The 16,555-nt window shown below is 37.3% G+C and overlaps 2 protein-coding genes across 2 annotated transcripts; one reads left to right on the top strand and one right to left on the bottom strand.

Moving 5' to 3' along the window:
• Nucleotides 1-6: 6 nt before the first annotated feature.
• LOC122058749 (protein MALE DISCOVERER 2-like) lies at nucleotides 7-7,867 on the top strand. The gene is made up of 14 exons (XM_042621425.1): nucleotides 7-277; nucleotides 467-1,055; nucleotides 1,173-1,305; nucleotides 1,577-1,648; nucleotides 2,978-3,121; nucleotides 3,205-3,348; nucleotides 5,108-5,203; nucleotides 5,318-5,379; nucleotides 5,481-5,951; nucleotides 6,041-6,231; nucleotides 6,350-6,482; nucleotides 6,619-6,776; nucleotides 6,896-7,081; nucleotides 7,217-7,867. Exons 2-14 carry the CDS (start codon nucleotides 947-949, stop codon nucleotides 7,475-7,477), a joined length of 2,160 nt encoding a protein of 719 aa, XP_042477359.1. The 5' UTR covers nucleotides 7-277; nucleotides 467-946; the 3' UTR covers nucleotides 7,478-7,867.
• A 3,049-nt stretch (nucleotides 7,868-10,916) lies between these two features.
• Nucleotides 10,917-12,727, bottom strand: LOC122058929 (phospholipase A1-IIdelta-like). Its single transcript, XM_042621642.1, has one exon. It carries the CDS (start codon nucleotides 12,535-12,537, stop codon nucleotides 11,212-11,214), a length of 1,326 nt encoding a protein of 441 aa, XP_042477576.1. The 5' UTR covers nucleotides 12,538-12,727; the 3' UTR covers nucleotides 10,917-11,211.
• Nucleotides 12,728-16,555: the final 3,828 nt, after the last annotated feature.

Below are 16,555 nucleotides of genomic sequence, written 5' to 3'. Positions count from 1 at the left end.
AGGAAAAAAGAAAGGAAAAAAAAAGGAAAAGAAAAAAGGAAAAAGAAAAAAGAAAAGATAGAGAGAGAGACAGACAGAGGGAGCCCAAGCCGGCATCTCTTCTGTTTCAATCTCCTTCCTTCTACCTCCCAAAAATCCCTTTGTTTCTTCAGAGGAAAACTTTTGTCTGGGGATGTCTTGTTCCATGTCAATCTACTTTCAGATTTTAACAAAAACACAATACTTGAAGAACCCAAGAATTTTTGTCATTCTATTACCCTTTTTGTCCCTCCAACTGGTAAGATCTACTCTCTGTTATAGCTTTTCCTTAGATTGCTTGCAGTTGAGGGTATTCCTTCATTTTGCTTTTGAAAGAAAGAATTTATCTCTCTGATGCTTCTGTTTGAAGGAATTTTTTCTTTCCTGCTGCTTTGATATCTTTATTGGGTTTTGATTTCAGCATTTTTTTGTTGTTCAAAAGTTACAGCTTTGATTGCTTCAGTGAGGTTCTGGTTGTGGAGAACGTAATAAATTGAACAGGGCTCTGTGTTCCTTAAACAAAACCGCCTTGTAACGCGAATTAAAGCTGGAAATATGAGGGACCCCAATCAGCATATTGCACACCGTGTTTATTTCATTTAAATATTTTATGTTCTTTGCATTTTTCCTTGTGTTTTAGGTCCTGGATTGTTGTAAACTGCTGTTTAATAGGTTTCTTCCCCTAAAGGGAAAAAGGGCAAAAGGGAAAAAGTAAAAAAAAAAAAAAAAAAAAAAAAAGGAGCCGTTCTTTACATGTATATGTTTGTAATTCATTGGATTTGTCATTGTTCCCTCATCGACTGAAAGTCGTGGTAAAAGAGGGAAGGGGGAATTTTTGTACCAAAAAACCTGGCGACTTCGATCTCCTTGCAATTTCTGGCAGAAATTGTTACTACCACCACCATCACAACAATTGGTCTATCAAGCAATGGGGGTCGGATGGGGCCCTCTGAGATTCCATCTCAATTGGGTATCATATGTCATGGTCTTGATGCTGCTTCTGAAAATTCATGGGTGTCGGTCACTTAACATCGAAGGTAGTTATTCTTTTAACGCCGTTTCTTATGTTTTCTGTTATCCCTGTTTCTTTTGGGTTATAATAATTATCAGTTTGGAATTTGGTATTTACATTGTCATATGGGGTGGAAATGCAGGATTGGCTTTGTTAGAATTTCGGGAAAAAGTGGACAGTGATCCTTTCGGGGCCTTTGCAAACTGGAACCCTGATGACAATGACCCATGTATGTGGTCGGGCGTTCATTGTGTGGATGGTAAAGTGCAAATGCTGTAAGTCTCTGATATGTTTACCCCTAATTTTGTTTCAACTTGATGTAGTTGTTTTAGAGAACAATAAGGAGACATGAACTTTCCTTTTTGAATGCTGTAGACTGTTTATCTTTTCTGATGGGCAATGTTTTGGGGTTTTGCTTGGCACTGCTAGAGAAATTTATATTTTTTCATTGAAAAACTAGTAGGCTATGCATTTTATTTTGCACAGTGTCTGGATGGACATTCTGTTTTTTCTATGCTACATTCTTATTTATCTCTCTACCTGTAGGGATTTAAAAGATCTTTCTTTGGGAGGAACTCTTGCACCTGAGCTTGGAACTCTTAGTCACTTAAGATCTCTGTAAGCAAGAAACATTTTTTTCAGTGCCTTTTTACCAGATACATACTTCCTTTCCCCCCTTTATTGAAATGTTATAGCTGAGGCATTGATTGTCTTGTTATTTTTCAATTCAAAACACTCTTTACATAGATGCAACATAAATTCTGCAACACATGACCATAGAAAAGAAATTTTACTGAGTGTCACATCGTAGATGATGTTTAAGACTATTTAGATATTATGATATGTAGCGAAGGATTTGAACTAAAGTATCTGTTTTTGTAAGCATAATATACTTTCAGTCATATCAATAGACAGAATCAATAGATGAGTATCTTTGATAGAGTCTCTGCATTTTTACTGAATTTTCTAACCTCTGCTGTTCAAGAAAGTACATAAGATGGTATGGGGCTAGATCTTGGCCTATCTTTATCCTCGAATTCTGGGTAAATGAGTATGCTTTTCCTTTTTATTAGTAATTCAATATTTAGCATTGATTGGGCCAAATGAATCAGTGGGAATGAATGATACGGTGCAAGTTAAAGTTCCCAAATGGTAAGGGAAGGCCAGAAAGTACTTGGTTGAAGTAGTGAGAAAATGCATGATGGTTCATATCCTGATAGATGTTATTGCTCTAAGTAGGGTGGAATGGAAGAACAATATATTTTTATTATGGTGGAGCCATATCTGATCTGGTGGCTTAGTGTAGTTCCTGTCGGCGAGGTAATAGAAATTAAATTGATTCTGTTTTCCCTTTCCCTTGGAGTTGTAGAGATTTCTCTTGCGGCATCAATAGAGAACCTCCACAATTAATGTCGGTGCCATGACAAAGGATGCCAAGTTTTGGAACCAGAAGCAGATTTCAACTGAATAACACCCACCAATTGACATTTGGGAACAGTTGGTTCTTTGACATCAAAACCAGGGTGTGGAGAATCAGATCTGGTGAATAGAATGCACTCCCAAAGTTTTTGTATAGATGAAACTACCATCCTTTAATACATCTCACATCCTATGGTAACATCAATAGAAGTGTACTTGTGGAGAAATTAGCACTAAAAACACTAATACAAAGCAAAATAAAGCATGCAGTTATTCCTTGAATTGATGAAAATTCATTTGAAAGGAGTCATTCTATTTTTCTTTAAATTCTTGAAGGTCTTGAAAATTATTTATCCATTAGTTTCCCTGGTGGGCTTCCAAATCCCGGAGTAACTAACTCACTGAATATTTTCTTTTTGGCCTGAGAAACTGAGTGCTCAGGAGGAGGGGTTTGGGTCAGTTGCTTTCTTATTGCTTTATCGATGTTTTTAGATTTATCTTAATTCTTCTTTTTTTCCCCACTTGCAGCATCCTTTACAAGAACCACTTCTCAGGTGTAATTCCTAAGGAGTTTGGAGGACTCACAATGCTGGAGCTATTGGATTTGAGAGAGAATAACTTAAGTGGAAAAATACCTGCAGAAATATGTGGAATGCTTTCACTGAAGCGATTGTGAGTTCATTAGCTTTAGAGTTCAACCTCTACCAAATGTTTTGGATTGTGAATGCAAACTTACAATCTGTTTTGTATCCTAGGTTGCTTTGTGATAATTACTTTCAAGGAAGCATTCCTCCTGAACTGGAGAAGCTCAAGTTTCTCGTTGAACTACAATCCGATCAAAACCTCGGAGCTGGTGCGCTTGCTGGAATTTGTTGCTTGAATAGAAAATTTGGACATCGGTAAGAAATTATTCGTTGTTATTAAGATATTGTGACACTGCCAAGCTCTTAGACATGTGCCTGCCTATACATAGCCGTGTCATAGCTGATTTGTAAATCCTTAAAGTTATTCTATGTCAAATGGACGTGTGTTACTACTTTCTTTTATCTTATGAAGGGCCAAAAGCTTCATCCTTGATTTGCCGGAGCTTAACAATTCTGAGTTGTTTGGTTGGTAGTTAGTCCTATTAGTGCCTTACATCTTCAATATACCCTTATTGGGTAAATATTCCTTTGCTGAAAATATTAAAAGAAGAAAGATTTTAGGTAAATATGTCATTTGGACTCGTTTATTCCTTATTAAGTATAAAACAGAGAATTGATCATTGCTTGGTGAACAAATTAGTATGGGTTGATTGATGGCTCTCCAAACCCATTTGCATTGTGTTCAGGTTTATGGAACAGTAACAATTTATTCTGTGGACTGTCATTCTTTGCTGGACTCTCCATACAGAAAATTTTCATTTTCTCATATACTCTGGACATTTGCATTGTTAGGCCACTTTTTCTCACTGCCCTTAGCAGGGTGTTTTCTACTCTATGTTAAACTCAGAACTAAACGAAATTGATAAAATTCAAATTATGTCTCTTTTAGGAAATTAAATTGTCATGCTGTTGGATTTCCAAGTGATGATATGCACAAGAGACCAGCATGTTGACTCTTGAGGAGTTCATTGACCATTTTTACAACACAACAGGTGTAAGGACAGGGCATATTAAATTGTCATGCTTTTGGATTTCCAAGAGACAACCAGGGTGAACTCATAATTAAGTTCATGACCATTCGTACAACACATCAGGGGGGTAAAAACAGGGAAGATTCATGTCTGCTATCCACCAAATAATTGTTTCTCGAAATGAGAATATTGTACTGGTTCACTGGTTTTTCCACGTGGATAATTTTTTTCTTCACATTAACTGCATCTGTTGAGCATATATATCTAAATAGAGGAATACTGTGGGTATGTATATATATATATATATAATTTTTGTTTTTTTCCTGCATGGGCTGCATCTGATTTCTCTTATTTTGATATCTAACATATCTTGGAAGATAAAGATATCTATCTCGGCATTTACAGGGGTGGCTTTCCTTCACTTGACTGGGGAGTTCATTTCCCAGTTACGTCTCAATGTGTGTGTGTGTGGTTTGCTAAATATCACATGATTAGATTTCGGTTGTCCAAGAGTGAGAAGTTCATTTTCTGCGGATGACATGGTTAGCTTGGGTTCCTTTCTCTTTCCATGGAAAATATTGGTTCTGTTAGAAATAGCCTCGTGCCATTGTATTTTATTTTATTTTTCTACTCAGAAATGAAAGAAATTTGGAAAAAAGCTGCAAGTGTGCTCCTGTTACACTTGTCAATGGTCCACATCTGGACCCTTTGCAAAACCACCCCCTCCCAGATTTTTATATAGTCAACAAGATATAGAAAACCTGCATAATAAATTTCCCTAGCCCATTCACAAAATCAGCCCAGTTATCCCGAATACTACTCATATCTACACCCCAAAATCTTGGTCCACGTTGACTAAGAAGACACCAATCCCTTAGCTCTCTTTGCCACAATAGAAATAGAGACATTCACCACATATGCCTATTATATGTTTTCCATCTGCTAATTGTGTAGCTTTATCTGTTCCTTTTATAGTTTTGCTAGTCAACTAGTTTGTCCACTGTCAAGTATTCAAAATATAATGATAAACCATGTTTTGGCAGCATCTGGCAGAGCAGTTTGAAACAATTGAAGAAGGAAGATTCTTTCATGACCAAACTTAAAATGAGGATTCTACTTTATCTTTGTGCAATCCCACGGTGTGTATGCCTTATTTTCGTATATATTTCTAATTCCTTTTCTTTGGGTCGTAGATAAGAGAAGTGGTTATTTTTTATAATTCAACTAAAGAAACATGTTATTTTGCCATCAAGTTTCAAGTTTGGAAAGGGCTCTTCATTTGATCATGGAGAGAAATGTTGTGAAACGTCACCATGTAAGTAGAAATCGTTTATTCATACCTATGTTTGAAATTTTTTATTCAAGAAATTGTTTATTCAAGATCAACAAGGTGAAATTTTATTTTGTCATTGGCAGATTTGACAGAATCACACATAGTAGAAAATGCACAAGCTGTTGTTAATTTTGTACGTCGTAGACTGCTTGAAGAATCCAGTAACCTCCCAGCTACCCCTGTAAGTGGTGTTGTTCCTCCTGGACAGATGGTTACAGTTCCAACAACTCGTAGCAGTGGAGCTTTCCCTGCAGTACCTAATGGAAAGAAGAAACAACCTCCTACAGCTGTGCCTTCTACCCCTGCTAATCTTCCCCCATCTCCACCTTCTGATACACATTCTTCCCAAGTTCCTGGGAACCCAACTAACCAGCCAGCAGTAGCCAGTGACTCCTCTGGAGCCAAATGGAAATATGCTCTTTTGGTTTCAGGTGGAGTATTCTTGGTTCTCGTTGTTGCAGTCGTGCTTTGTGCATGTCGAAGCCGAGGAGTGACAACGATAGGTCCTTGGAAGACTGGACTTAGTGGCCAGTTACAAAAGGCATTCATTACAGGTGATTTCGTGATTCATAACATAATATTTCTTAACTTACATCTGTTATACTTGAAAAAGATTGAAGTGGCATATGATTTTTAAATACAGGGGTACCAAAGTTGAACCGCTCTGAGCTAGAAACTGCTTGTGAGGATTTCAGCAACATCATTGACACATTTGCAGACTGCACTTTGTTCAAGGGAACATTGTCCAGTGGAGTCGAGATTGCAGTGGCATCGACTGCAATTGCTTCATCCAAAGATTGGACAAAATCATATGAAGTGGCATACAGGAAGAAGGTTTGATTTCTTAGTTGCTATCTAACGTTTCATTGAATGCCATGATCAGTCCCACACAACGCTCACCCTTGATTTTTTTGCTGTCTTCTTATTTTTTTTATGGGGTAACCTACTCTAGATTGATACACTGTCACGTGTGAACCACAAGAACTTTGTTAATCTTATTGGCTTCTGTGAGGAAGATGAACCTTTCCTCAGGATGATGGTGTTTGAGTATGCTCCCAATGGAAACCTATTTGAGCATCTACATGGTAATCTTTCAATTATTTAATTGATATTCATTTATTTAATGTTTTTTATTTAATATTTCTCTTTCCTGGGAGTTTAAATTTTTGTCTATTAGAAGCTTGAGATTTTTAGAAGGAAAATATGTTCTGTCTTTTGCAGTTAAAGAAGCTGAGCATCTTGACTGGAACGCCAGGATGAGGATTATTATGGGAATAGCTTATTGCCTTCAGTACATGCACCATGAGCTAAACCCACCTGTAGCACATTCCAATCTGCAATCTTCTGCAGTCTTTTTGACGGATGATTATGCTGCCAAGGTATGCAACAGCCAACTACATATCACACTACCACCAGTATCTTCAGTTGTCTTTCATGGGTTCCATCATACCTTATTCTTCATATGATACAGCTTTGTGTTTATTTTTTGTTGTCTCAGATTGGGGAGCATACTTGCTGGTCAGATTTATGTAAATCAAAGAATTCTGGTCAAGATGATTCGGGACATTCTGAACTTCCACCCCTTGCTGATCCTGAAACAAACGTGTATAATTTTGGATTGTTGTTGCTGGAGGTCATTTCTGGGAAGCTTCCTTATTCTGAAGAAGGTCCCCTTGTGAACTGGGTAAACCTCAAACTAATCTTACGGTCTTCAGTAATTTCCGGAATGTTTCAGCATAGTTTGTCTTTCTGCTTTGTTTTTGTTTTCATCCATGCATGTGTGTGTGACATTTGGAAGAGTTATTTTATCACTGGTTAGGCTGCCGAATACTTGAATGACAAGCGGAGCATCAGCTACATGATTGATCCCTCACTCAAATCCTTCAAGAACAACGAGCTTGACATTATTTGCGAGGTAATCCAGGATTGTATCCATCAGGATCCAAGGCAGAGACCAACAATGAAGGAGATCACATCCAAACTGAGGGAAATGATTGCTATCTCACCTGATGCAGCGACCCCAAGATTATCTCCACTCTGGTGGGCAGAGCTTGAGATTCTCTCTGTGGAAGCTACTTAAGGTTTAGTCAGCTTCCTTCTTTACCTTGTAAGTCAAGTCAAGTCCCTTTCTCTCTTTCACAGTAGCTCTCATGTGCCAAAAAGAATAGTTGTATAATCCATGTTTTTTCCTTGTACACCTATACCATATCTTCTGTATTCAAGTTTGTTCCCTCCCTTTTTCTCACATTCTCTCCATCCTGTTGTGATGATTCATTTATAATTATTCTTTCCTATTTTTCCCCTACTACCAAAATAAGAGTGTGATCTAAGGTTTCACACATTGGTGCCTTACCCCAACTTATACCTGACATGTACTTGACTCTAAGATGAGAGACTGGGATTGTAAACAGCCACAATAGTATTGAGACTTGGTCCTTCTGCTGTGATTATTTTAACTTTTCAACATTTTTATATATAGACTCTTGGGAGCTGTAGATTATTTGACCCTTTGAAATTTTGCATACACTGAAATTTACCCTGTTATCGCATTCAGAGTGTTGTCGTGCTTGTGTTGGCTAATGGTGAAGTAATTTGGAAGAGGGTTGTGACTATTTTTAATTTGAGGTTTGCCTCTTCTTTTTTTATTCTTTTGCATTAAAATTGGTGTTTAAGATCGTTAGGCATGTGCAGGCCATGGCTGGAAGTGGATACTAGCACATAAACTTGCACCATTTTTACATCATTAGTTACCTAATAATGGCATTTCACAATTGCATGCCTGCAATAATTAATAATTGACACTGGGTTCTTCTCATTGCCTATCTACAACTTGTAGAACACCCCCCCTCTTGACTCGTACAAACTTCAGAAAGAAGCCTAATCCTATTAAATGTTTTTCTCTAATGTGCAATATTTCAAAAACCTTTCACTTCCTCAGTTTAAGAACAAATTATTAGGATCTAAAAATGCATCCTTACTTTTTGGATACCTATGTCAGTAGTGCTTCGGTTATTGGGAAGGAGCTCTGCTTGTTCTTCTCCATGGTCAGCCAACCAGAGACCATATTCAATTTATGAGTAGTGTGTGTTCATTCTCCATTCTCTTCACTATCTGTTTTTTATTTTTTATTTTGGAAAACATTATCTGTAATCTCAGTTAGAAGCAGCCTTTTTTTCGTGCCAGTGATTAATATGGCAGGTTATTAAACCATAATATGCACAAGAGTTTACTAAGAGCACACTACGAAGAAGTGAAAGATGCCAGTAGAACACTAAAAGGAACATTTTAAAAGAAATTTTTTTCTAATATTTTTTTCTTTGAACCTGCTTGCTGGAGCATATATTTACCTATTGATGAATGTATCTAGATAGACTGGAGAGAAGCTTGATAAGTTAGTTTATTTGTTTGTTACTGATGCTTCACATGTTGAGCCATGATGGTTTTAACACTGCAATTTGATTGATAAGATTACATCAAGACTCTATTAAGGTTAGCATCAGTTTATACCCTGCATAACAGTGATTAGGTTGGAGTTTTTTATATGGTGACACAGAGGTACCTTGACCATCTTTCCTACAGAGTCTTGGTGCAGTCAGTGGGCGAGCCTGTGGTGCAACCACCACTATTGCGACATGTTGATCACAGGTTCAAAATTTGGAAACAGATTTTCTTGCAAAGAATAGGTTAAGTCCACGTATATTTGCCCCTCCCAAATACTATAGTAGTAGGAGCCTCATGCACTAAGTTGCTCTTTTCATACTTGGGAAAAGTTTGGGATGTTCTGATACTGGCCTTTCTATGCTATTTGAGCGGGAGCCTCGTTCAAAATTTGGAAATAGACTTTCTTGCGAAGTTTTGGATGTTCTGATACTGGCCTTTCTATGCTATTTCTATGCTATTTGAATGGAACCCATCCTTGTTAGACTAATGTAGGGAAGGTTTCTAAAGCTTGGTTGGGTGCTGGTTTCTGTTCTAACAAGTCGGATATGAATATAATTGCGTTAGGTAAATGGTAGGTGAATGATTAGGGCAGAGATCAATTACTTTGGATTTGGACTCTTTTAAGGAGAGATGTACCATCAACTTCTAGCGTACTAGAAATGCATCTCGGTGAAGGAAACACCCAGAATCAATCTTGTAATGGTGGATCGATAGGGATCAATGGTAAATAATTCAAATTTTAAATAAAATCAGGCCAAGTCTATCCGATTGAGGCTGATCTGGATATCGTGTCTGAGTCCAATAATGAAGTTGATAATAGTAAGGGTGTCAATCAGTCTGGAACTAGGTATTTGGTTCAGTTCTGGTTTCGGTTTCAAGGAGTGTTAGTGTGATCAAGAATTGGATCAGGTCCCGTCTCGGTTATTAAAACCTATATTCATATAGAACCTATCAGGTTTTGATACGGTTTCGGTTTTCATTCGGGTTTTGTATTCGGTTCTTATTTGGTTCCAATATACAGTTTTAAATTCGGTTCTTCTATGCAGAAAACAAATACAAATGCTCATTCACTAGGTGTTGGTCTTCCCCAACAAAAGAGTGTTTTAAACTTTGACTATAATTATAACTCTAAGATAATTTGAATGATTAATTACGTCAAGTTTCTATTTAAGTTACGTAAGTGTTTAGTTTTTTAAAAGAAGAAAAAGTTACATCAATTTATTTGGTTTGGTTTCGGTTAGAACCGCAGGTTCTTGATATAGATCCAGATCCTAACCGAACTAAATTATAAGATGTAACCATATTATAATCGGTTGGATTCGGTTAAGAATTGAATTTGATTTTCGGTTTTGGTTCCAATTTGACACCCTTAGATAATACCCCCATTGTTTTCCAATACCCTTTCCACAGCATCCGAGGCCTTCAGTTCGGGGGAAGGAAAACCCAGTTATATATGGCAAGAGTTGAGAATTTGAATGTGGAATCGGCTGATTCAAATCTGAACTGACCGACTCGATTCCAATTAATGTTGATTTCTATTACTTATTTCTCAGTAAAATATGGAAAAAAAAATTAATGAAATTTACATTTTGTTGCAAAATTTTAGGTTTTTGGATTAAAAAAAAAAAAAACTTGTGCGGGTTGTTTTTCTTGATTAAAAAAAAAAAAAAACCATTCTTGTACATTCTTGTTCCCACACATGGTATCCATTCTAGGACTTTTTCTTGTGTGAATTCCATGTATGTGAATCAGGATCTCCTTATCCACTCTCGACACAAAAACATGATAGATTCTGAGTTTTTTTACATTGAACCACACTTTGAGCAGCATGTGGATAAGAAGCCGCAAGCAATTAACTCTCACTAGGGGCTTTTCGCCAAGGTTTTAAAATTTGGAATTGGCATCTAAATCGAAAAAAATTGATCAAAACTAGTAATTGATGGGAGTTAATCGCTGTGAATTGATAGGATCACTTAGTGCCGATTCACCATTTTTCTTGGAGGATGAGAACTAGATATGTTAGTTCAATTTTTTCACCCCTTTACAAACATCAAATCAAACTACTGTACTCACAAGCGTCAACCAAGCAACTGCCCTACTACCAGATAATATTAAATTGCATTCTGGAAAAGAAAATTTACAGAGCTAATGTTTTGATAACTCAAACACCTTTTTTTATTTTTTTTTGGGTAAAATAACTCAAATACCTAATATAATTGCATCACAGGAATGTAATCCTATCATAGGAAACAATGATCAGAAACCAATGACGCTAATACTCCAACAGTAGACTAAGACAATCATCATCGACTCTTGAACTGCATTAAAATTCTTCTTCTTCCTCATCCCCTGTAGTTAATCATTCCTCTTCCTTCAATATTCAGGGACGGGCATGTCGTCATCATCAGGTTGGGCCAACACCCAATCTCCATCCTCATTAAGCAGCATCCCTTTATTCTTCTCAACCCACCAAGACGCAGGAACCAAGCATTCATCCTTGAGGAAATCACAGGACTTGTTAACCAAAGCAAGAGTTCTCTTCACCTTCAGCTCAAACTCTCTCCCTTCCCCATTCCACCCAGCAACTATATGTAACATCGCCTGAAGATTGTGCCAGTCCCCTGGAAACTTGGAGTCCTTCAAGTTGGGGGATTTTCGAGTATCAATCTCAAGCTCAATACCACTATGACGATAACCCAGAAGCCTACTCGGGTAGTGAGGTATTACATCAATCTTGTTCCTGATGTGCAAGATTCGAAGATTTGGGAATGAGTCAATCATGTCGTTGAAGGCTTTGTTACCCACTTGAGGGCAACCGAACACAAAGGCTGCGATGGGGATCGTGGTTAATCCGTTCTCGACAAGGTCGAAAGCACTGAGGATGGATAAGCTCGCACCCAAGCTGTGGCCTGCAAAGGTTATGCTGAGATCCTCGTCTTTGTAGAGAGTGACTAGTTGTTTGATCTTGGTGAGGAGTTGAGTTCTGGCGCTGGTTTGGGTGAAAGGGGATCTTGGGTCTTTGGATGTGTAGATGGTGAACCAACCCTTCATCACCTTGGGTTTCTTTTCATCTTCATCTTCATCTTCATCGTCATCGTCATCGTCATCATCAGCATCGGCATCTTCGTAGTTGCTGTGGTGGTGGTGGTGGCAGAACAGAGCCTCGTACCAGTGATGCTTCTGCTGCTTCAGTGGTAGTGGTTGATTTTGTTTTGTTGGGTTTAAAAGGGTTTTGATGGAGGCCTGATGAGGATCCAAGACATCAATCCATTCAAGGTTACGAATGGTTCCACGCCATGCGACATAGATTTCACGTCTACCGGTAGCCTGACTCACTTGATCGGTGGTGACAGCAATGTAACCGATCCAATTAGACTCACGATCCCAAGCCTCACGAGAGAGGGAGTGGAGGAGGAAGGATTGAGGAACATCGATGCGAGAGGTGGCATAGAGGAAGGCTGCAACTTCGTAGTCAGAAGCCGAGGGAAAGGAGACCTTTGGGAAGAAGGAACTCTTGCCGTAGCGGCTGCTGCCGCAGTACTTCGAGTTCTGGTCGCTGTTGAAGGCATCGTAGGTGGCTTGGCAAAGGTCGCCGCAACGGAGAATGAGTTTCCGGAGGTTGAGGTCTAGAGGGTCAAGTAAGCCTTCCCAGTGGTTGCTCCCCAGCAATTCTGGCCATGTTGGTTCGTCGGTCGCCATTATTGATCGCTTTAACCCTTCACTCTTCTCAGAGGGTCTCAAAATGCAAAAGACTGGAAACACTTTAGAGAGATTTTGGAGAGAGAAACTGGAGAGATTCTTGTTTGAGGAAGGAGATCAAGAACGAAGAAAGGAAAGGTAACAGAGTGTAGAGTATCTAGACTAAGAAGTCACCAGGCAAGTCGGGCACAGAAAAGTTTTAGACAACAAACTGACCAATCGGGTCACAGACTATAGACTATAACTGTAAACTATAAGCTATAAAAGCACTTCAGCTTCCACGTCAACTTGCTAGTGGTCGGTCTACTTTCTCAGAAGGGGCCTCTCTTTACTTTTCCACTTAATATTCTCTCTCTACAACGGTAACTGTTCATAGTGGCACTATTGGTCTAGTCAAATAGGTACGCCACGTTCTTCCTGGCCCAATCTGAATCAGCAATAATACCAAAAGAACCAACTTGTGACTTCTGAGGAAATGCGTGTGTATATATGATTTTTTTTTTTTTTCCAACTAATCTCACAGAAATGAAGTGAGGTGGTGCCAAGCAATGGACAGTTTTGCTTGTCTTCTCACAGTTGTCCTATCCAGCTATACTCTTTCCAAAATTGCACTGAACCCCATTGTGAATGATGATTTGAGGATCACTGGAGATAGATTACTGTTTGTTTGATAATGAAAGGAGAAAAAATGTGAAATGGAAAAAATACTTAGAATTCATTTTTCATAAATTATGATATTATAAATTTGAGTGTTTGGATAATTGAGGTGAAAAACGATATTTTGTGTCTATCTTTATATTTATTCTATTCTTTTTTTTCCTCATATTTCATTTTATTTCTATTTCTTTTCTTTCTTATTAGACAAATCTTACCTAATAAATAATTTGAAAAATTCATTAAAAAAATAAAATAAAATAAGTCAAATCATGGAGAAAATTTTCCTCTGAGTAAAGTTCACCCACCCTCTAAGACCTAGGTCATCTCTTATCCACCACCAGGGTGTGAGAAAGTTTTACTCATGATTAGTGACACCTTCCACTCTTACTTCACCAACTCTCATTTGAAATGTTAAAATCAATTAAAGCTCTAAAATTACCTTGATAATATGGAATTAAACTAAAAATTAAATATGCTTTCAAGATTTAAAAGATGAGATAAATTTTCCCACCCACCAATTATTGTGGCATGGGAAAACTTTCCTGCTCCAGCATTGTTATAAACCTTTTCACCCTTAAAAGAGATATAAATGAACATTTTAGGAAGTACTTACGTGATTAACTGCACATTTGGAAATTAATAAAGACAGTTTATCACTTTATCCTAACAGCTAAGCCCTAACTATCTTTCTAAAAAAAAAAAAAAATCAACCAAAAAAGAAATAAAAAAGTAGGATTGCTATAATCTTCCTCTTTTTTTATCTTATCCAATTTGGAAAAGCAATCCATTATCCATCAATGCTATACTTGCCACTTGTATGTAATGATTATGGATTAACTATTTCATCTTTTTTCTTTCTTTCATTTATTCTCAAATTATAATAGTTTTTTTTTTTCAATACAAAAATGTTTAAGGACCGAAAAGGGAAAACCAGAGCAGCCAACCTAAGGTTTTCGTAAAAGGTAGACACAGGGAAAACACAAGCCCAAATAACATGAAGGAAACGGCACACGGAAGCAAAGGATAAAGAAAATAATTAGTCATGTGAAGATTTTAAGCCAAAAAACTAATTTCCATGTGTGGATCAAGTATCAGAATGTTTCTAGTACAAGGACCTAATCGGAACTCATCTGTTTTTAAGATCAATTATGGTAGAGTCGACTTACTCCTATTCACAATTTTTATTGAAAAAGGGTATTGTCGCAGTGATTCCTCCACAAGGTTCACTTGGAGGTCGTTTTTGTATTTAGAGATGTCATCATCATATTTACTCTTCCTCTATAAGATTCATTTGGATTTTTGTCATTGTTATGTTACCTTCTCTTTCTGCCATAGATGTCTCATAGGAACACGAGACTTTAATATTTGGAGATGTCATCATCACATTTACTCTTCTATAAATGTTTTACCATTGAGGTAAAAGGGAAATGAGTAAGAAAATCATAAAGTTTAGGCTTAATAGGTTTACTTTACAAGATATTGGGAGAGCATGTGAACATATTTCCTGGTCATGGTGCTTAAAAATAGAACTTGCGGGTTAAGCTTTAAGCCTATAACCACTTGATTGACAAGAACAATAATCGAGTTAACGTGGTTTAAGTTGAGGGCTTGAGAATGCTGCCCTATTTTTTTGTTGGGATCAAGTCTCATATAGGAGATGTTCCAAGGATGCTGCTTTGATTACTATTTTAACTTTTTTTCTTTTTATCTTATCGGATCCTTGTAGCCGACCCTATTTAGTTGGGATAAGGTTATGGTTGCTGTTGATCAGGCCCCATATTTGTGATGTATAATCCACACATGGAATTCATTCACTGTAAAAACTTATTATAAGAAAAGTCAGAATAAGTAAATTCCATGTGTGGATCAGGTATAGTACAAGGACCTAATCGGGACTCATCTGTTTTTAAGATCAATTATGGTAGAGTCGACTTACTCCCATCCACAATTTTTATTGAAAAAAGGTATTGTGGCAGTGATTCCTCCACAAGGTTCACTTGGAGGTCATTTTCGTATTTAGAGATGTCATCAGCATATTTACTCTTCCTCTATAAGGTTCATTTGGATTTTTGTCATTGTTATGTTACCTTCTCTTTCTGCCATAGATGTCTCATAGGAACACGAGACTTTAATATTTGGAGATGTCATCATCACATTTACTCTCTATAAATGTTCTACCATTGAGGTAAAAGGGAAATGAGTAAGAAAATCATAAAGTTTAGGCTTAATAGGTTTACTTTACAAGATATTGGGAGAGCTTACTCCTCTTTTTATAATTATTCATATTTTTTTTGAGTAATTTCCATTCCCCTCCCCTTAGTTTGCATTTATTCCACTCTCCTCCTCTTTGTTTTTTAAAATTTCACATATCTCCCCTTTATTTTGACAAATTTGACAGAAAATATGACTCCCTCAAATTATGTCCGTTAAGCTTTAAAAATATTTTATAAATGCCCAAATCACCCCTATAGAATGTAATGATCATTATACCCATTAGAAGATAAAAGGTTATCTTCTTTCACTTTCGTCTCTCACCTGTAGAGGGTGAAGCAGCGGCGAGAGGCGAATAAACGCAAACTACAGGGGAAGGGGATGTAAATCGCTCTAAAAATTTTGATAAAGGCAGAAGGGTAGAATTGTACTTTAACATCCACAACTAATAGTTTACTAACCGAGTTATTTGACAGGGGAGGTATGTGGGATTTTTTCAAACATAGGGGAGGGGGTTGTAATAAACGTAAACTATAGGGGAGGAGGATGTAAATCACTTTTTTTTTTGGGGCAGGGGGTGAATGAGCTTCTAGTTTTGTAGCGGTAGCTGGCCAATGGAGGTCTAATGTAAATCCTAATAAAGGTTGATTGTTTGACTCTCTTACCTTCACGGCCTTTCTAAGTAATATTAGTAGGCACTAGGTAGTAGGTAGTATAACAATAAGTGGCTTGGCCCAGTGCCTCCCTATCTAGCCCCATAGTGGGTCTTGCAAAAAAAAAAAAAAATAAAGAAAAAAGAAAGAAAAAGAAAAAAACTAGGTACCATACCAAACAAATGGTGAGGAAAAGCATCAAGGGGGTGCTTATATACATGGGTTGCATGCATAACTAAGGTTATGTTTGATATGCATTCTAGGTCGACAATGCATTCCACAAATCAAACTGAGAGAAGCTTAATCTTCTATCCACGATTTTAAACATTTGGACATTATTTGTATAATGAATATTTGTCATCTCATTTTCTCAACTTCATCATTTTGTTAGTCTTGAGCACTTCACCTCCTGAAGATCTCAACTCTAAATCATGATTCAAAAGAATACACTATACATCTATACTTTGAAAACATTTGGAATCGAATAATGAATATTT

The sequence above is a fragment of the Macadamia integrifolia genome, chromosome 13, assembly GCF_013358625.1.
Source record: "Macadamia integrifolia cultivar HAES 741 chromosome 13, SCU_Mint_v3, whole genome shotgun sequence".
In the NCBI taxonomy this organism is placed as follows: Eukaryota; Viridiplantae; Streptophyta; class Magnoliopsida; order Proteales; family Proteaceae; genus Macadamia; species Macadamia integrifolia.
Note: the sequence above shows the minus strand (reverse complement) of the source record. Positions and strands in the feature narration are given on the sequence as shown.